Source organism: Idiotropiscis lumnitzeri, chromosome 5, assembly GCF_059441095.1.
Source record: "Idiotropiscis lumnitzeri isolate Australia: NSW breed Sydney's pygmy pipehorse chromosome 5, RoL_Ilum_1.0, whole genome shotgun sequence".
NCBI lineage: Eukaryota > Metazoa > Chordata > Actinopteri > Syngnathiformes > Syngnathidae > Idiotropiscis > Idiotropiscis lumnitzeri.
Genome location: NC_142395.1, coordinates 10439337 through 10459952, shown reverse-complemented (window position 1 = coordinate 10459952; position 20616 = coordinate 10439337). Strand labels below are relative to the sequence as shown.

Sequence of the window (20616 nt, the reverse complement as noted above, 5' to 3'; positions counted from 1 at the left end):
ACGCACATATCTTCCGTTAAAATATACAACATCCTGGCACTAAAACATAACTAAATATTGAATGGTTTCAATGAAAAACTTTGACGAGGTACTAAGGTGCTTTTCCAACTAATGAGTTGGCATCTTTTCATTGTCAGAGACAAATAAATGCTACAAGTGGAGTGATTTAACCTTCAGTGGAAAGAGCAGCCTGAGAGGGGGCCTGCCAATAGTCGACACTCCTGCTGTGACAGCGTCAGCTAACATTTCCACTGGAACTGGGTAGAAATTCAAACGGAAGTTTTGCCCAAGGTGTGCTCAAATCCCATGTGTAACAACAGATGCCATGATTTGAGTAGTACATCGTGTTGCTTTTTCTTCAATAGGTTTGCATGGAATAAAAATGGAGAAGATCAATTTGTGAAGTGTGACTGGAAGGTGAGTCGTTCATTGTTTCGCAATTTCATTAATCCAAACCGATCAAACAATTCAACCGAAAAAGCCACCATACCGAGGAAAGGCCCTTGAATGACTGAACGAAAAGATGTGCTCGCCAGACTTTGCATCGTACGGACAAACCCAAACAACACTTGAAGAGGTGCAGCGCTTTGTTGAAGCTGTGAGGGTTAATCTTAAATTGAGCGGTTAAAGAGACGAGATCCGAACGCGTTTCAAATCAAGGAAACGAGCCAATCTTTCGCTAACAAAGCAAGTAGCCAACCTCATCTGAGCGATGGTCATCACATCGATTAGTGGACGATCACACCGTTAGCCAAGTTAGCTCGCCAGCAGAAAACCTGAGCAACCTGCCGCAAAGCTAACGTTAGCCACATTAGCAAGCCACATCGTCTGGGTCCATTTATTTCAAAACTAGAGATGTGGGGAAACACTGAATTACTCCCCTTTCTAAAGCGCGTATTCAGACGTGGGTTGTGAAAGATACAAATCGAATAAACGTCATTCCGCGCCAGTCGTGAACGCCTTCGCTAACATGTACTGATGGCTGAGTGACAGCTGGAGCGAGCACAACAAGGAAATTAGCCCCGTCAGCTATGAAAATGTTCACGAACAAGCAAACCCCCCCAACCACCACCACAAATTCCGGATTTGTGTCTAGCCGCGAACAAACACAACACGCTCACCTTGGTTGCGATATATCCAGCTGAAAAGGGCACGCGCCGTAGGCGTGTTGCTGCTGGACTCGCAATGTTCGAGCGAGTCTTAATTCAAGGCTCTTGGTGTTACTTGGTGGTGATATTTCATGTTAGCAGCAGAGTGGCAGCCCTCTCCATTATTCTTCAGTAGTCCGCCTTCGCTCGCTTCTGGCTGGTGTGAGGTTCGAATACACCGGATGTAGAAAAACGGCACCGCCCGCTTCCACTCGCACACTTCCAGGTCACACGGATGCGCGTTCATTTACAAGTAGATCCAAGGTGGAATATCCTGTACTCCTCCTCCTTAACACGGATTTATTGTTATGGGGGTTAATAAATGACAAGTCGGTGTTATTAGTTGTCAATGAGTGGAGGAGGCATGACGAAACGAGTCAACCCGTTAAGGTTTAGTGCACATGGCAAGCTTATCTTACTTTGCTCAAAAAATAAAACTTCCACGTTGCGCCTACTTTTCGAGGTCACGTGGCTAATGTGACCCCGCAATTGCAATACTTGGATCAACGCAACATAGCCCACGTGCAGAAATCGCACGTGAGTTGGGCAGTTGTTACTCGGTTTTGTATATCAAAACCTAGAATTTACATGATGGCCTGAAATAGACACCGAACTTGAACTTTGTACACAGACACTGTTTACCAAAGGTGTTTATTGGGTATTCAAAGCCACATTTCGAGCTGTGTAACAGGGGCGTTTTTAGACACCTTTCCACAGGCAATAGTTATGGAGGACCCTGCCCTCCTTCTCCAGCTAACAAAAAATAAACAGGATGATGGATCAGCAAATATATCTTTAATCAAAGAATCATCATTACAAAAGAAGTAGTGGCGCTCCAATCCATGCCCAGATTGTGATAGGATGTTTCCTGTGAAAAAGTATGTGATTGACATTTTGATACCAATGCTTTTCATCTCAGAAAAAAACAACCCGCAGCTAGTGCTTTGGAACCTGCAGCTTACTAGAGACCAGCCTGTGCGAAGTGTAGCATCCCTTCCTTGTTTCCTTAAAAGAGGACAAGATCCAAAATGGGCCATTTGTCTCTAATGAGATGAGTTTAAATGTTTTTTGATGAGGAAACAAAATTAGTTATCATTTTCTTTTTTATCTATTAATTTTGGAGAAATTGGGAAATAAGTGATGTCTTTAAAAACGACTACTTTTAATGAGGATTATGGCCACACACCCCTCCGTTCTCTCCATGTTTCACGCTGAGTCATTGAATGGACCGATTACAAACTCTCCACTGGAAATCATTGTACTTTCATTGCTTATAATGTCCCAAAACGGTGATCAATTGGCACCAAAATTCATGTGGACATCCCTACCTATGGCCACTTCAACATGTTAAAAGGATTAACCTCTCCGTGGCTGATTTATATGAGGTTGAGGAACTGTGGAAGTGAACAGAGGTACACTGATGAGGCTGTAAGGAAGGCACACTCGCATACTGCTTCTTTGCTGATCGGTTATTTAGAGAGACTGGCGTGGGAATGAGTAGACATGCACATGTATTTGGACGAGGATTGGCTCTTGTTTTTCGACTGTAGGGGACGTAACTACAATGCACCGTTTTATTGTTTGGAACGTAACAGCTCTGGGCTACGCGTACACCACTCAATGGAGCGTTTCAATGTGGCCAAACTCAGCTGTGGAGCCGGCCTCCTCGCTGAAACCTTTTGTGCACTGAACACAGACACTCCCGAATTGGCCCCAACTAAAACCACATGCAGCTATGCGATGCGTACCGTTCAAGAAGACCACCTCCAAGGTTCATTGATGAGGAGTTTATCCGAACTCGACGGCGACTTGCGCCATGAGGCTGACAGCTTCATGAATTGGCTGCAAGCGGTGGTGGACGCGAACATGCATTAGTGGCAACAGCTAGGCATCCCCGGCATCAAGTTGCCGGTAAGAAGCAAATTGTTTTGTAATAAGGTTGTCGGTTTAGTGACAAAAAGCTAATTGCTGCCCTGAGCAGTGCGGTTAATTTTAACACCGTCAAAGTACGTACTGTTGTTACCTGTGGGTGGAGAGGTGTAAACATCGTTGCCTTGCTGCCTGTGTTCTACTTTTGTAACGACTTTGCATTAGCGCATGTTTTCTTGGAAATGCTATACAGGTGGATCATTTAAAAATAAATTTAAAAAAAAGTTCTGGTTACACTTTGTGTTCTGTTTTTGCATGTTGACTAATTCAAATTCATAGTAACTGTCTCAATCTAACAGGATATTAAATTAAAAAAAAAAATAAATTTCAATATTTAAAATCAGGAAAGAAGTAAAGGAACAGCTTTACAGATATGTCAATGTACTGTAGATTGTGTATGCCATGCATGTAGGTCCACCAACCGTCAGAAATGATTACTGTGCATTATAAGATAACTGTTAAACAGCAGGTCAGCTAATAAATTAGTTAAGCCACAATGCGTCCATCCATGCCTCACAGAGCAGAGGTTGTGGGTTCGATTCCGGCTCCGGCCTTCCTGTGTGGAGTTTGCATGTTCTCCCCGGGCCTGCATGGGTTTCCTCCAGGTACTCCGGTTTCCTCCCACATTCCGAAAACATCTATGGCAGGTTGAAAGGACACTCTAAATTGTCACTAGGTGTGGTTGTGAGCGTGGATGGTTGTGTCTCTCTGTGCCCTGCGATTGGCTGGCAACCAGTTCAGGGTGTCACCCGCCTTCTGCCCAAGGAAAGCTTGGATAGCCTCCAAAATGTACACTAAACATTTCTAATGCTCGGTGGACCTACATGGCATTACAACAAACTACAGTACTACATATCTGTAAATTTAATGTTCCTTTTCTTCTATCCTGATTTTAAATATCGATCTACTATGTTGTGTAGTGTCATTTGGGGCACACGTGAGCTAATCCCAGCTGACTTTGGGCAAGAGGTCAGAAAGACCTTGTACAGGTCACTTATCAATTGCACAGTACATTGACACCTGCTTACTCACATTCACACCCATGGCCAGTTTATAGGTCAAGGAAATTGGGTGGAAGCCGGAATACGCAGAAAAAACCCATGCAAGCTCAAGGAGAGCATGCAAACATACCGGCTGGCCAGAGTAGAGATTCAAACCCAGAACCTCAGCGCTGGAAGGGTGGTGCCCAATTTAAAAAAGAATATTCAGTAAGATTAAGACACCCATCCACTCATCATCTGTACCGCTTCTCCTCACAATTACTAAGAATTTGAATTAGTTAACATTCCAAAACAACACAGAGTGTAACCAGAACTTTATTTTTAAATCATCCACCTGTAAAGCATTTCCAAGAAAACATGCACGAATGCAAAGTGGTTACAAAAGTAGAACACATTCTTATGGAAATATGAAAAAAAAAGAGCTCAATAAAGTCACAAAAACAGACTGTATAACTTTAATATATCAATACCATGTTTTGACCTAAGTATGTTTTCTGACTAAAATTAGTCGATGGTTTGGTGATTCATTGTGTAGATTGCACAACAAAAGTACTTTAGCAAACAGCCCCTGCGTGATCTCGAAATGACTTGAATTGCTGACTTGTGTAAAAGCTAAGATTGATATAAAGATCTTGACTTATAATTCGTCATAATACCAAAGAATTGACTGACTTCAGTCCCTGATGAAACTTGCCAACTCTTTCATTGCAACTACTCTTGACAGCATGTCACCCTGTTATTGTAACATTTAAGTGTTCTCATATGTAGTACGTGATACGCAGTAATAATGCGCTTTTAATTAAGACCCCTGGCAATAATAGTGGCATAGTAATTAAAAAATACTTTTTTTTTACCTGTGTAATGCATTTAATTGCATCAAAACATAATCTGACACCCATTCACGGATATGCTGGAATGTCTGTCATACATTTGACCTTGAATGTAAACCATGAACAGTGTTACTCTAGGTCGGTACCTCAGTGTAAACTTTTACATGGATTCAACCAGTAACAAATACATTGTATATGCCTCTCCCCCTTAGCAAAAGACCGTTTATTTTTAAAATGTATTATTTTAAATACTATGACCTGACTGATCTTTCCTGAATCTCATTCATTGCATTTTAAAGTAGGGAATATAAACAAGGATTTATGCAGCGCATCAATATCAAATAACTGTACAAGATTTGAGAATTCCAGAAAATGAGACCAGATGGATGGAAGTGTGTTTCAAAATGGTCCTCTCAGTTTGTGGAAGAGGTTGAGTGTTCAGAAAAGGCAGATGGGTTGTAAAAAGTGTCCATCCTCTGTCGTTAAGCAATTGCTTTGGCTTCAGGAAGGAAAGCCTCCCAAAACTTGATAAGCTGGAATAGAAATAGGATGACAAGTCATTTCATGTTAACAATGTAAAACTAATGACTGGTGTTATTACCCTTTGCTGAGACTGAAGCATTGACTCCAAATATTTGATGATCTGGTTCTTGAAGTCCTTGGTTTTTTCTTTCTACAAATACAAATTATGGGAATTTCATTTTACAGTTTCTTGCTACTTCAAATGCCGTTTCCGACCATTTGCACAGAATAAAACAAGCTGCATGAAACAAGACACTTACCTCAAACCTGAGAACCTCCTTGCGCACGGTTATGCCAACTCTGTCAAAATCTCTCTCGAAATGAGTAACTTTAGCCTCCCACTGCGAACATACCAACAACATAGTATGAACTGACTGAATGTTATATCATGAACAGAAAGCGGTACAGCATATATGCTACTCATTTCAGAACATCAGAAACACAATTTAGTAAAGGTGCCATGTTAAATACATGACACGATTTGTGTGCGCATGTGTGTACCTCAGTGATCTCCTCCTTGGCCTGTTGCAGTTTGTCTGGCTTGTTGGCCCACAACAGCTTAGCCTCGACCTCTCTTTTCTTCTGGAGTGTGGTTTGAGCCTCCTGCCATCGCTGCCATGCTCGCATGCGCTGGTCAAAACAGCCCTGTGGACATCCAGCGAGTGGTGGACAAAAAGCAGCGTGACACCTAGTACCTTGTTTGAAGCCCAGGATCAGCTTTGAAAACCGCTGAAGTAGTCTATTAGCAATAGAATACACATTCCAGTGGCAAATAATGAAGGGGGAACTTTCAATATTTCCAAATGACTTAAATAGTTTCACACCTTACAAAGTTGCTTTGGACATGCTTCCTGAATGTGCAGTTGTCTTACCCGCACAGCACCCAGTAAACGGATGTAGTCTGCCAGCACTTCGGCAAAAATGAAGAAATCACTGGAAGCCTGCTCCTGGTGCAGCTGCTCCATCTTGTCCTCAACCTCTGCCAGCTGGGACAGTGCCCGGGACAGAGCCGTGTTGTCTTCAGAGTTCCCAAGCATGGCCATACTTTTGGCAAATACTGCTGTGTTTCCGCATAGCTCTGGTGTTGGTGGATGAGAACATCGTGTCATTCTCAGAAGACTTGTGTGAAACATGTGGGCACACTTTATTTTTATACACTTTAATGACCCTTTTTAAAGAAATACTGACAAGTAATGCAGTTGTGGCTCACCCTTCCTGTGATTCACCAACGAGTCAACCACAGCATGGAGCTTCCTTAACTGCTGCTCCTCGTTCTCTACCTCTTGCAACTTATCCTCGAACCACTGAAAATGAGGAACACAGGTCAAGTGTCAAAACCAACAGATAACTAAATCGATTTTGATAGGTCAAAAAAATTAGATTGCTAATGCAAAACATAACTTCAAGTACAATCAGTGTATACAGTTGCAGCACCATTTTAATCAAAACTGATGCTCACGCAAAAGCCAAGCTGACTGGACGAGTGGTGGAGAACACATTTAAATTGGTCACTAGCCAATCTCAGGGTGCATAAAGCTATACAATCATTCATACCAAGGATCATTTATAACACCGTGAAACAATAAGGAAATAAGATCATCAGTTGGGTTACATTTTTATGTTGGTTAAAACAAAACATGGCATGCTAATTCAAAATTTCCAAACATTTTTTTTTTTGGTAGCACATCAATTTTTTTCTCCACAGCTTACCAGATCAAAATTCTACTGATTAACTGCACTAGGACTTAATACTATGGGACTCATCTACAGCTACGTGGTAACTTGTTTGTGCAGTCACAATTGAGACAGTGAGAGGTGAGTGCACCTCCCACTTGGTCAGTACTATCAATATCTGCAAACAAAACAATAGCAGAGTGGGAATTAAAGATTATTGCTGGCTTTTCTTTGAAACTTGCAACCATGGGCTTACCGCATGCCTTTGTTCGTTTTAGGGGTGCGAGGGAGACGGACTGGTGAAATGCAAGGACGGAAGTGCTTTAAAAGGGATTTGGATGAACGGGGCAAATTGGTGCACCACATGGCACACTGTCATCTATGATGAATTCTGATTCATCAATATACGCACAGTTGAGCAAACAAAATGGGCTTCATTACTTTGGCACTCTAACACTGTTCTAAACTTGCGATTCAAGTGGTACCTCTAAATAAAGCTATTCACGACTACAGGCCACATGCTCTTACAGTGTCAGATTCGTTCATCTTGATGGTCATCTTGTTGACAGCTTCCGACGCCTTATTGATCATTTTCAGGAAGCCAGCTCCGCTCAGCGCCTGTGTGTTTGATGCTCTGGGTAACTGAAAAGACAAGCACACACAGATTGAACATTTTGATTCAAAGTCCAGCAATGGAAAAGAACACGAGCAAACGACTGCTTCATCCTCACGTCTTCTTTTTCCAAGAATTCTCGCACATCAGGATCTTGTATCAGTAAAGGGTGAGACACAACTCTCTGCAGGTACCTGCAAAACAACAATACATGGGTGTTAAACTGCTAACAAGACTAAGAGAGCACACATAATGAATAATATGTACTATATATCATCTCTTCAATAAAAGTACTGTATGAAAGGTGTGTGTCCTCCTCTTGCCTCTCCAGAGCGGCTCTTCGTCTCTCCACAAATTCCACTGATGACGGATCATCCATTCCCACTTTCACTTTGGTCATACCTGTCATTGCGATACACATTCAATTGATGGTACAAGGACAACTAGTTGTCACACAACTCATTTCGTTTACACCATCTGCACTGACCTAATATCAGTTCAGATACCTTGATGTATTTTTATTGCTTACTTTAGCCTGTACATCACTCAGCTGTGAAGGCTTGCGAGTGTTGGTGTACAAAGCAAATGTTTTTCGTCAGGGCTCGTTAAATGTTGGCGTAATTTACAAAGGTAGACTACGCTACGTTATAATAGCCCACACGCCGGGGATGGCAAAGGTTTCAGAGGAAGCACAGATAATCCCTCAAACAGGTCAGCCAGCCTCTGGCGCAAAGAGAAATACTCAGCACAACGATGGTTTTTAACAGTGGTGTAACGGATCATCTTCGATCCGTATGGATCAAGCACCATGGTTTGGGCTGGACATGAGCCGCGGAATGGTTGGTGGGGGAGAAAAGAAAAACGTGGGGGTGAAACGAGGCTTCAAATTACTGCTACAGGATTTTTTTTTTCTGCCTGTTGACCAGACACCGTCATTGAGACAAACAAGTCAAGGAGGCTGCAAACATACTTAATGAACACGCCCGCCTCCACAAAGACTACCTTCAAAGTAAACCTTAACAAATAATATTTGTAATTGTTGGTTCTTTTACTTCAGACTATTGGCTTGTCATTTACCTGACATGTTTGGGCGACCGTTGTTGTGGAGAAATTGTGGACTAACATGCCAGTACGCACCGAGTTTTCCGTTTCTGTTCGATCTCTTACAAATGTTTGCAATGCATTTTGGAAATGTTTTTCTTTTTGTCCTCCTCAGTGTCCAGTGTGTGTGTTTTCTGGCAGTCAGTACACACACACACACACACACACACACACCCACACCCCCACACACACACACACACACACACACACGCGCGTTAATAATAATGCCTTTATTAGTCCCACAATGGGGAAATTCGAGATTCGAACCCAGGCCTCCTGGGGAGACTGGGTCCTGAACGCGGCGCCTTAGACCACTCGGCCATCCTGGCAGCCACGAGATTCGAACCCAGGCCTCCTGGGGAGACTGGGTCCGGAACGCGGCGCCTTAGACCACTCGAATAATAATTTGCCCTTTATTAGTCCCACAATGGGGAAATTCGAGATTCGAACCCAGGCCTCCTGGGGAGACTGGGTCCTGAACGCGGCGCCTTAGACCACTCGGCCATCCTGGCATTTTGTGTTGAAAATATTGTCATAAAAATCAAATCAAAGAGGTGTATTTTTCTCATGTTTTTCCAAGCCAAACTATCAATCCATCCATCCATTATCCGATCCGCCTCATGAGGGTCGCTGGAGCCTATCCCAGCTGTCTTCGGGCAGTAGGTGGGGTAAACCCTTGAACTGGTCGAAAGCCAATCCCAGCGTACACAAAGACAGCCACCCATCCGCGCTCACGATCACATCTTGGGAGTATTTAGAGATGTTCAACTAACCTACCATGCATGGGTTTGGAGTGTCGGAGGAAACCCATGCAGGCACGGGGAGAACATGCAACTGTGAGGGAGACGTGCTAACCAGTCATCCACCGGGCCACCACCAAGCTAAACTATGGTAGTTACTACCAATCAAGCCAGACGTAAAATTAAGCTACCTTTATATGAGGGTCACACAGAAGATGCTCATTTAAGGGGAATAAAGCACAAGAAAGTAAAACTAACAGCACTGGCATGAATCTGGATTTCAACTACAACAAGAAACAATACAAAGAAATGTTCTGTCAGGCTCACCTACAACACTTTTCTCAGGTGGCAGCGGAATGATGCATCCATGCAGTGACTGTTTGACAGACAGCTTCTCATAGAGTCCCAGGAAGTCACTGAAGCGCCTTCTCACAGAGAAGGTCCTATTTCTAAACATGGCCAAGGAGCTCTAGAGGGCCACATGAGGATACTTTGGTCAAGTCATCTATTAGAAACTAAAAGAAGTCATGAGTGTATCATACAAGACTACAAACCCTTGTTGATACTTTGTAGGCCACGTATGCATTCATTCCATCACCTGGAAGAATGGAAACCAAATGGATGTAGAAAGAACAAAAAATGTGGTGATACTTTCTGACATATATAATGATGTATAAAGAGATTTAAAAGACACTGACCGACTTTCTCGGGGTTGGTGACAGCAACATCCACATCAAAAGTATCCCTTTCCTCTTCCTCCTCGAGCTATATTAGTGACAGATCATTAGTTTCCAGCTCTCAAAATACAGTTTGCGTTTTATAGGAAAGTCAACCCAAAAATGTTCTTTATAACAATATGTTCTCTACGCCTCCACTAGTCTAAACATGGCATTCTGGTTGATATTGCGTTAGTGGAATGAGTTTAGCAGGAAAATCCACCCGTTTTTGCACGTCACCGCCAGTGGAATGAGTTTAGCAGGAAAATCCACCCGTTTTTGCACGTCACAGCGGGCGGCCATTTTGCCACTCGCTGTTGACTGAAAATGAGATCATAGTTGTTGGAGACTCAGCAAACAACCAATGACTCAGCTTCAGATAGCAGGTGAGTCATGATTCATCGTTACCTGAGCCCTGAACAACTGTGATGCCATTTTCAGTCGACAAAAAGTGACAGAATGGTCACAGCTTGAAATGGCAAAAAACAAGTGCATTTTGCTGTTTAACTCGTTTTAATCAGAATACAACGTTCAGACGAATGAAGGTGCATAGTGCATATTATTGTAAATCATTTTTAGGGGTTGACTTCCCCTTTAAGTATTTAACTGGAGAGGCACTGGGAAGGCATGTCGGCACTTAATCATGTCCACTATCCTGCTGGGCTGAGGTCTGTACCTGTTCCAAGGAGGTGGCTGGCATGGCAACAGGACTCGGGGAAAAGGAGCTGGGACGTGAGCCAGAGCACCTGGAGATCTCTTTTTGGGCAGAGCTGCCAGATTTGTCTGTGCTTAGTTGGGCGTCTGTGGAAAGAAAAGGAATTTTTTTCTATTGTCCAAAAACAAAGATGTGATTCAACACTGACGAAATAACCCGTTGAGGAAAAGTACCATAATATTCAGTGCACACCGTAAGGCTTTTCCACACTGCACTTAGCACAGTGCTAAATGGTTGAGCAACACGTTTATTGTGTAAACAACACGAGAAAAAAAGAAAGATCCTCTGTCATGTACACCTGCAGACATGAAATTTGACCCATCACAGCGAACACACACTGATAGTGGTGCCCACTGAGGTTTTGAGATATCGGTTGTCTTTCTTAAGGGCACTACATCCGTGTGTGCGGGGATGGTCCTGAAACAGGGTCCCCCCGGAGGAAGGTGGCAATCTTAACCTTTTGGTTATGGCAGCCACATGTGTTCATGTGCGCTGTTTTTGCAATGTTAATTAAACGCACCCTAAATGACAATTGCTCACTGTGGCGACAGACACCGCACCCATTAGGAGAGGTGGCGGCGGAGCGACTTCACAGTGAGAACAGCTAAAGATTTTGGCAGGGTTGTACAGTAAATTGCATGTACAAAATGGAGAAAAAATGTATCGATGAGCATCCACACAAGACGAAATGTCTGAGTATAAAAAGTGCTATATATCGCCCATCTATTCTTATTAGGGATGTTGGAAACCACTTTTTTTTTCAGACCGGTACCAGTACGAGTAATCACTCTTAGAGTACTCTTGTACTTTTGACACATAAAAATCTATCTAACATAATGACAAAAATTGTGATCAAAAACCTTTCTGAAGCGGATGATGTTTCAAAGATGTGTCAAACTCTCACAGTATAGTCCTGAATACTGCTGAGGAAGACTTAATCAATGTCAGATTTTTTTTTTGCTTTAAGTACCTTAGAATAAGGTTAGTATCGGGAAAGCTACAGATACATGGTATCGTTACTTGCCCATCCCTTATTATTATTATTAATAAATGGCACAGATGGACAGAGATCTGCACTTTGTTGAATATATCAAGTGGGTTGAAAGTGGTAGAAATGCGGCAATCTATTAACTGCAGTTTACAGGGGGAATTTAAGAGTACCACTATATAGCAGAAACATCAACTTTTGTGTTTTTGCAATAAAGCTTCTGTTACACGGCGGCAGTTTATTAGGTACACCTGAATAATTTCACGTGCGCAACACTACAAATGCATTACAAATTCTGTCGTTACAAAAAGGTACTAATGCTAAGTTTTTGGTGGACTTTGCAATGCGGATGAATAGCCAGTTATACAGTGAAAATTCCTCAGATTTGCAGCAGCCGCAAAAGTGCCATTCCAAATAAATATGAGTGTCATTTGCACGCAAAGATATACCTGAAGCTACAGTGATTTGTGGACTACTGACTTCATTTGCACCACAAGACTGGAAGACAGTCTAGTACTTAGTACTTCTATGCTCCCGCATTCCGGCAAGCTCGTTTCACGTGGTGACTTGCTCACATTACTCAACAGGAATCAGATGGGTGGAGTTCATCATCATCATTTACATTCAGTTGGCTGGTGCATTTGAATGCACTTTATGGAGCACCAAAGACTATGCTCCTTTTAAATATGCTTTTTTCCCCTTTTGTTTATCATGTCAAATTATCTAATAGAGGATTGGAATACAGTGCATGTCTATAATCTCCTTGAAATTCCGTTGCAGAGGTGTGGATTTCCTACCGTCTGAAATTAAAGGAGCCACATCATGCTAAATTTTTCAGTTACCTTTTCAGTTGGATTTAAAAGCAATTGTATTACCAGTACTGGAGTTATGAATCTTCAATTTATTCACTCTGATAAAGGATGCCAGTAACATGCGACCGTATTATACACAAATTCAGCAAGGGGAGGGGCTTTTTTAGGGTGATTTGAGGAGTAGGTCATTATATCAGGAAATCAACTATTCACACGATTTTAGGGTAGGACTTTTGTATAACTGATATCCGTTACTTGGTGATTACTCAAGAAGATAAGTACTGTTATCGGTATCAGTCTGAAAGAAAAAAAGTAGGACCGAACATCCCGAATTACATATAGTTCATGAAAATATCGGACTGGCATTTTCCCCCACAATGGGAGCCAACTCACCATCAGGCCTCTCTCTTCACACGAGCATGTAAGAGAAGCAGCCACAAGTATGATCAGCAAAATGCGGCCAAGGGTGCCCCGGTGCAAAGTACTCATATGGACACCCTTATGTTTGAGCATGGTGTTTGTTACGGCCAATCCGTGATAATCAGAGAAGTCCAATAATGCCGCGTATAGTCTCAAAACAGCACCACTTCACTTAGGCCCACACACAAACACTCTCCGTTGCTGTTCCATTACAAACGGCGTCGGACGGGATGGGGGCGAGATCAACTGAACAGTGCAAGCCTCTTGCAGCGTGTAGGTTTCTGCCGTAACATTTCATGAGTGGCGAGTCTCGGCCACTGAGTTTACAGTTTTAAAATATAAACTGAGGTTGCATGATGCGACGACATTGCAACATACAATCCATTCAAATGCACAAAGGTTTTCACATATGGATGAAAAATCTTTTTCTGGTTTTAAGACAGGGACACACAGTCAGCCGTCGTCCAGGCAGAAATACACTCCACATATTTTTTGTTTTACATCTACACTGAAATGGGAGAAGCATATTTACAACTCCATATGTTGTAGTGCAATAGTGATTTTGCAAGCAGCATGCAAAGCTCACTGCCAGAACTAATTCATTCTGAATGGAGAGTTCAATCTCATTCAATTGGCTGCCTCTCTGAGTCAACAGATTGTCATTTTCACTTTGTCGAGTCTGAAGTCTTTCAGCGGCTGCCCAAAGCCGCCACTGCCGAGGCGGGAGCCACAATAGCCAGTCCGGGGAAGCGGCGCTGCTCTGGCACATGGAGACCTCTCATTCAAGGGAATGGAACCCGGCAGCAATCGATGCGCATCCTCACGAAAATTTTTACCATTAATCATAAAACAAATCATTTACATATGAAATTCTAACTAAAGTTCAGCGTTATTGTAAAACACTGCGGATACTATATTTTTACGTGTTTGGCGGGCGGCTGGTTCTCGTTCGTGTAAACCCAGGAAATGGACGCGTGCGGCGGAGTTCCTTGCTTAGATCATTGTCGGTCAATCAGATGCCAGTGACGACACGGCCCCGCTTTAAAACGGCCGGCACGGTTTGTTCAAGATTGCTCATGTTCGCCAACAGATAGTGTTTTAGCTTGTCACAAGGGAATTCTAAATGTGATGTCAATTCATAGATTGATTGATTGCTTTATTAAATATTAAAAAAAAAAAAAAGATTAATACATATCTTAGTTCAGAAGAGTTTATATGTTCTGTAGTAGTAGTTCAGGGACTAGGAAGAAGGGGGAAAACATCTAGTCCTACCCTTCGTTATCAATAAATTATTATAAATCATGTTATGTTAATACACAAGTGTAACACACACACCGGTACATTACCCAAATAAAAATAACGCTACTCTTAATATGTGTTCAAATAACTGTATTTATGGCCACGTCATGAAGAACGATTAGTCAATATGCACGCTATGAATAAAAACAAAAGGAAAAAAATAGAACAGACATGCCCCTTTTTACAGGTGTATGGATAATCTTTCATAAACTAAAACCTAAAAACCCTTGAATAGATTCAGTGCAGTTTCTCATGTAAATACATGATTTACATATTTTTGTCATACTATATTTTTAAACCTCTCAACAAGTGATTCAGAGCAGTTGCATTTTGTTCCATAAGGTAACACCTTTTACCGAGACACATTTGCTTTGTTTGTTCTTGTCCTTGATTTGTTTTAAAGACACTTCTTCACAGCTTCTGGATTCTGTTTAAAACACAGTTGTTGTTATAATTATTTTGATCTGAATAATTCGTTACCTGTAAAATGTTGTGATTCAGTATTTAATCGTGTATGACTATACACCAAGTTATTTATAAGTCCTGGCTTTTAAGTGCTCAGTAAAGAAAAAGTAGTTGCATAATGTTAACTGCATTAGAGTGGTAAATGTCATGATTAGTGAAATTTGGGGAATATCCACTTAAGATTTCAGAATTGAATTGTTTTTCATTTTTTTGTCTTGGGAGGTTTTTTTTTTACAAGCCAATACTATTTCTTCCAATAATTAGGACACGGTAAGCTTACCGGCAAACAGATCGTTGTCCTCGTCCGAGTGGACTCCGTTGGACTGGGCGCTGGTGCGGCAGCTCGCATCGCCGGCGGTGAGCTCGCCTCCTCGTTCGGACTGAGACACTCCACGACTCATGGACTTAGTCTGCACAAAACCCGCACACAAACGTGACTCAAGTCAAACTAAGAAAGAAATTGTGAAACCGAGTATCTGAAACGTGGGATTGACAAGGTTGGCTCGCTGTGATGCAAAGCCAAATAAAAACAACAAAGTCAAAGTTCAAGAGTTCGAGCCCACGTAAGGGAGTTCATCTGAGGCTGTCAGGTGGTTTAGCTGCGGGATGAATCACTCATGGCTTGGATATGTGATTACGTTTACACACGGCCACTTAATTGGTAATTAATCCATAATTATCATCCATAGAAAGGCAGTAGATAACTTATTTATTTTGTACATTAAGATTGACTAAAGTCAGTTCAAAGAGGATGACTTCAAGCTAGCTAAGACAGCTACATATACTTATCATTAACTGGTGAACGTAGGTAGAAAGGGACACGTGAACTTACATTGTTAACAAAAATATCTTCTCCCTCGTCACTGTCTCCATCTGCCAAGTCAGACAACCCCTCTCCTGGCTTGTCGTTTGCAGGGAAAGGAGGAGGATTGTGAAACGAACCGGACGCCATTTTCCTTGTTGTGAGGGTTAATGACGTCACCCAGGGAGAACGGGAGATGAACTTGTGAGAAGGGGTTGGAGCGACCTCTGCTGCTCCTTATGACACATTACAGAAGCATGAACGAATTGTAACTGTGCTTGTATCTACGTTGTACTCAAATTTCCATGCACTGGTCAAGGGTTGTCCAGGATCACATGGTTTGCTGGAGGTTGCTAAAAAAACTTTATATAGTTGTACCACTTACTATCTGTATCGCCTGCCGCGGGAGCGCGCACACATTGACTGAAGGCGTCGTGACGTCAGTACAGGGGGGGGACTACCTATTTTCTGGAGGGTATGCAGACACATAACAGGAAACCCCCCCACCCAAAAAAATAAAATAATAATAATAATAATAACTGTGACAGTCACGGAGGAGAGGGGCGCCGATCAGTGACGTCCCTCTATTAGTATTAGTGTTTAGATCAAACCATAGCCGTGAACAAACCGAAGTTTAATACCTAAAATGCCTACTCAAAAATTATTTTGCGCCCATCGCTTTGGCGCCCCCGCTAGCCCCTATGTGCCGCATCTGCTGCACACATACTTTTTGCACCACTGATAACAGGCAGTATAATGTAATATTTATGCTGTCCTCTGTACATTGGGTCAGTTTTTTGATAATTGTAATTCTATTTTAATATGTTATTTTGTTTATTGTTTTATTGTCAGTCAGCTGCTTTGTTGGTTTTTCTTTCCCTGTAGGCTTAATTACTAAACTGGGACAGCTGGACCTGAGTGTGTGGAGACATTTGGACTGAAGAACTTCAGCCAATTGAGTGTTGTAAACTGGCCAGATTGACCAGTTGCTACTTAGGGCAGAACATCTCAATTTCCTTCAAAAGTACAGCAGGCAGAATGGATGGGAGGGTCGCTGATGCTGTGACATGTTGGAAGCTGTGGATGACCATTGCTGCTCCCTGGACTGGATGATTGATTGTGTAATAGAAGCTGGTGAGGTGGGCAGAAGCTGCAATTTCCACCAATATAGCTTTTGTTCTCAGTGTGACACTGCTGCCATTGGATGGTCTTGGGCAAGTGGTAAGATCACTTATTCCTTTCTCATCTTGCAACAGACTAAGCCAGGATGCTAGTGGTGTGACTCTTACACAGGACGGTGACGTTATATCTCGAGAAGACTCTCAATTGCTCAATCGGTCCACGCATGTTTTGGCTCTAACAATTACCTCCACTATTTTAAGAGACAATCGCATGGAATTATTTTAAGTGTGGTGTAGTTATACCTTTTTTCATCCTTCCATTCATTCATCATGCGATCTGCTTCTCCTCATGAGGGCCGCGGGCATCCTGGAGCCTATCTCAGCTGTATTGGGCAGTAGGCAGGTGCACCCTGGTTGCCAGCCAATCACAGGGCACACTTAGACCAACAACCATCCGCTCTCACACTCACGCCTAGGGACAATTTAGGAGCAATGTGATCCTAGAAATACACAGAGTAATGGTACTTATTCTTGCAGCACCTGCAAGCATCCGTTTTTCAGAATCAGTATTTGCTACAATTACTCAAAATGATCCTAGAAATACACAGAATAAGTCACTTGATGTTTGGAGTTAATCTGTTTCTGATTGGAGGGGGGGTACTTATTCTGGCAGGTGCTGCTCTCCCTCGGTGTCCTCGGCCCTCGTTATTTCCAAATACTTCCTTTTTTTACAGACGTCTTGCCACGTAACACGATGCTTTGAAAACTTGCAGGACTCTTGCATGCACACATTGACATATTCGTTGCTTATTCACCTGCAGACTTTCTTTTGAGTGAGGCCGTGATTGGCTGTTAGCTGCAATTGAACAAAAATGACATCACTGTCGTAGTTAGTAGGATTAAATTAAACAATAATAATGAAGCCTCGCTGGGAGGTTCTCCCAGCATGCTTTGCGCCATTAGGGATGTAAATATTTAACTTAAATGCATTCTAAATGCATGTTTTGAGTCAATTGTATACCTTTATCTCTAATTTCTTCTTTAGTTGTTTAATTATTATCTAGTATGCTATTCAGTTTGCTGTTATGTTATCATTTTATCTGAGATGTAACACCGCATTTGTACATGATGTGATGACTAAACAAGTCCGTAATCTCATCAAATTTCAAAAATACCTGGCATGCGCGTCGTCCGTCTGTTGACGTCGTCGGTCACGGGAAACACGATGAGTGGAAGTAAATCTCGGGAATTTATGATTATCAAATCAAGTGTTTACGGTGAACGTAAGCATAGTCAGTTACACAAATACTTAAATGTTGTTTTTTCATTCGTAATGGTAAGATGAAGCTTCTTGAAGCATTCAGGCTTACGATGCAGTTGGCTTGGCTCATGTGTCGAGGCCACAAAGGTGGTTCAAGCCCCTCTGGCACTACCAAGTGGACATAAAGTATATCGACATGCAAGGAAGAGGTTTTCTTGCGCAAAGTTTTGATTTGATATACTCATTATGACATAAAATTGACAAGGAAAGGGTGGAGAAAAATGCAGTAATTGAGTTTTTATTGGTGTGGATAAAAAATGTACTCACAAAAAGTCTCATCTCGTTAATTTTTATTCAACAAAGTTTTTTTGCAACTGCGTCTCAGTCTGTTTTGGTTTTCATATCCACCCATGCATACCTGTCTGGTAGTGAGAATATAGGTAGGGTTCAAAGCAGCAAATAGTTTACTGAACGCCCTGTCCTCTACAATATAGAAGGGCAGGGAATCGTGGAGGACCATGTGAACCACAGCATTAACCACATCACTCCATGTAATAATTATACAATTAAACATTGAATCAAACTTGTGTTGGGAAAACAAACACCGATTATAATACAGTAGCTTCTGTGAGAATCGAACTCGCCCCTCTGTGAATGCCAAACAAAGACCTATACCACTGAAACACCACTATTTCATTGGACAACAGTTTTAACGTTGATTCGTTGTCGTAATTTGACAGTCTGCGATTAAAACGGGTGAGCGCTGGATTATATTGAACCAGGTGTGACTAGTTGCAAATCCAAATGAACCTACAAAACAGACATAGTGATTAATTTCAAATTAGCTAATTTCCATTCACTACACCTATAGTGTTTTTTCCACAGTGATTTTAAAGTTACGGGTATATGTTATATACGTGAGCTGCTTTATAATACATATTATGATTTGTTGACCGTTTTACGTATTAAACGGATGTGACTAAATCATCTGACGCAATCATTGCTTTAACTGATTACGAATGGTTATATGTTGTTGTATCCCATATCTTTATTGAAACAAATAATCCCATTAAAATATAATTTGATTCTGATGTATTTTTTTCATTCCGTTTTTTGTAGTAATAGGCTCATTAAAGTGTTCCCAGACAGGGGAAACTCTTTTTCATCCTGAATGTCTCCACAATAGTGATTAGTTGATATTAATCGACAAGCGAATTACAAACTTTCACAAAACGTACCCAAATCCTCACAAACCGGGAAACCTCCATGACGTTTCGTTGCTGCTTAAATCCGAAACTGCGCTTCTTGAGCCGGTCACGTGGTACGGCCGGTTTCGAGGCTTCGTGCGTCATCACCTACGTCACTCGAGGGTTTTCTAGGTGCGCGCTTCAAATACTCGCTCCCAGTTTACTCGGTACACGCATCGGAGTCTCGACACAGAGGACACATCTCTAGTTTTAATGGTTTATAAATGAATAATCGAGAAAAGACAATTGCGAATGTGATGGATTGTGTAACTGTAGAAATTCCAACGGATAATTCTAGAAACCTAATTGCAAGCTGTCTGTAGAAAAAAAACAGGTTCCTGTGTCAATATAATTAATGAAACGGTAGGCTACTGTATGTATGAACAAATGAATTACATGGAAATGATATTTATTTGGCTGCACAGGGGTGACTGTTTATCACAATGGCCTCACAGTGCAGAGGTCGTGGGTTCAATTCCAGTCTGGCATTCCAGTGTGGAGTTTGCATGTTCTCCCCGTGCCTTGCATGGGTTTCCTCCCACATTCCAAAAATATGCATGGCAGGTTGAAAGGACACTCTAAATTGACCCTAGGTATGAGTGTGAGCGAGGATGGTTGGTCATCTACGTGTGCCCTGCGATTGGCTGGCAACCAGTTCAGGGTGTACCCCGCCTGCTGCCCAAAGACAGCTGGGATTGGCTCCAGCACGCCCCCGCGACCCCAGTGAGGAGAAGTGGTATCGATAATGAATGTATCTTTATTTGTGAAGACTTCAGTGGATATTCGTTAAAAGCAAATGAACTGAAAGGAAATATATGACCACAAATGTCCTACCTGTGTTATCCTCATGTCTTCATTGAACATCAACTGATAAGGACGAGTCACAACCATCATGTGACACTCTGAAGAAGCCGAAAGACTTCTGCTGAAACATATTGTAAGGTAGGCAAATAAACTACATAAAAAACGGTCTAAAAGAACCAGTTATAAGAGACAGACTGAACTTTATTCAGTCAGTATCGCCCCCCCCTGCGCAGTTCGAAAGCTCTAATAGTCGTACATCTTGAAACAAGCCGTTACCAGCCCCAAAACTTTCTGCAGAGACCTGCATAGATTGTTATAACTGCATTATTTTAATACATTGACGTTGACTAAGATGGAAGAAAGGAGAGGTTCAAGGCAACCATTAAACATTGTATTTTTTTGACGGAT

The 20616-nt window shown here is 42.0% G+C and overlaps 2 protein-coding genes across 9 annotated transcripts in view; both read right to left on the bottom strand.

Annotated features, from left to right (window-relative positions):
- csnk1g1 (casein kinase 1, gamma 1) overlaps positions 1-1407 on the bottom strand; it is a 28463-nt gene extending 27056 nt beyond the window's left edge. For 3 of the 8 annotated variants that reach the window (XM_088295572.1, XM_088295574.1, XM_088295576.1), the window contains exon 1: positions 1122-1407. The gene's annotated coding sequence lies outside the window, so the exon portion shown is untranslated. The remainder of the gene's footprint in view (positions 1-1121) is intronic. The other 5 variants (XM_088295575.1, XM_088295578.1, XM_088295579.1 and 2 more) reach the window with 3 other exon arrangements.
- A 2970-nt stretch (positions 1408-4377) lies between these two features.
- LOC148336881 (sorting nexin-1-like) lies at positions 4378-15976 on the bottom strand. The gene is made up of 15 exons (XM_088296938.1): positions 15806-15976; positions 15254-15383; positions 10951-11075; positions 10257-10323; positions 10113-10156; positions 9886-10027; positions 8041-8119; positions 7836-7911; positions 7633-7746; positions 6641-6734; positions 6303-6508; positions 5932-6075; positions 5691-5771; positions 5510-5581; positions 4378-5441 (listed from the first exon to the last, which is right to left on the bottom strand). The coding sequence occupies exons 1-15, from the start codon at positions 15923-15925 to the stop codon at positions 5391-5393; spliced, it is 1545 nt and encodes a 514-aa protein (XP_088153064.1). The 5' UTR covers positions 15926-15976; the 3' UTR covers positions 4378-5390.
- Positions 15977-20616: the final 4640 nt, after the last annotated feature.

Bases quoted from the DNA above. Each gene is read 5' to 3' on its own strand.
- LOC148336881 (XM_088296938.1), bottom strand. From the start codon at position 15,925: ATGGCGTCCGGTTCGTTTCACAATCCTCCTCCTTTCCCTGCAAACGAC. The intron at 6,509-6,640 runs GTGAGCCACAAC...CACCAACACCAG, and splicing joins GTTGGTGAATCACAGGAAGG to AGCTATGCGGAAACACAGCA. The intron at 6,076-6,302 runs GTAAGACAACTG...GGATGTCCACAG, and splicing joins GTTTACTGGGTGCTGTGCGG to GGCTGTTTTGACCAGCGCAT.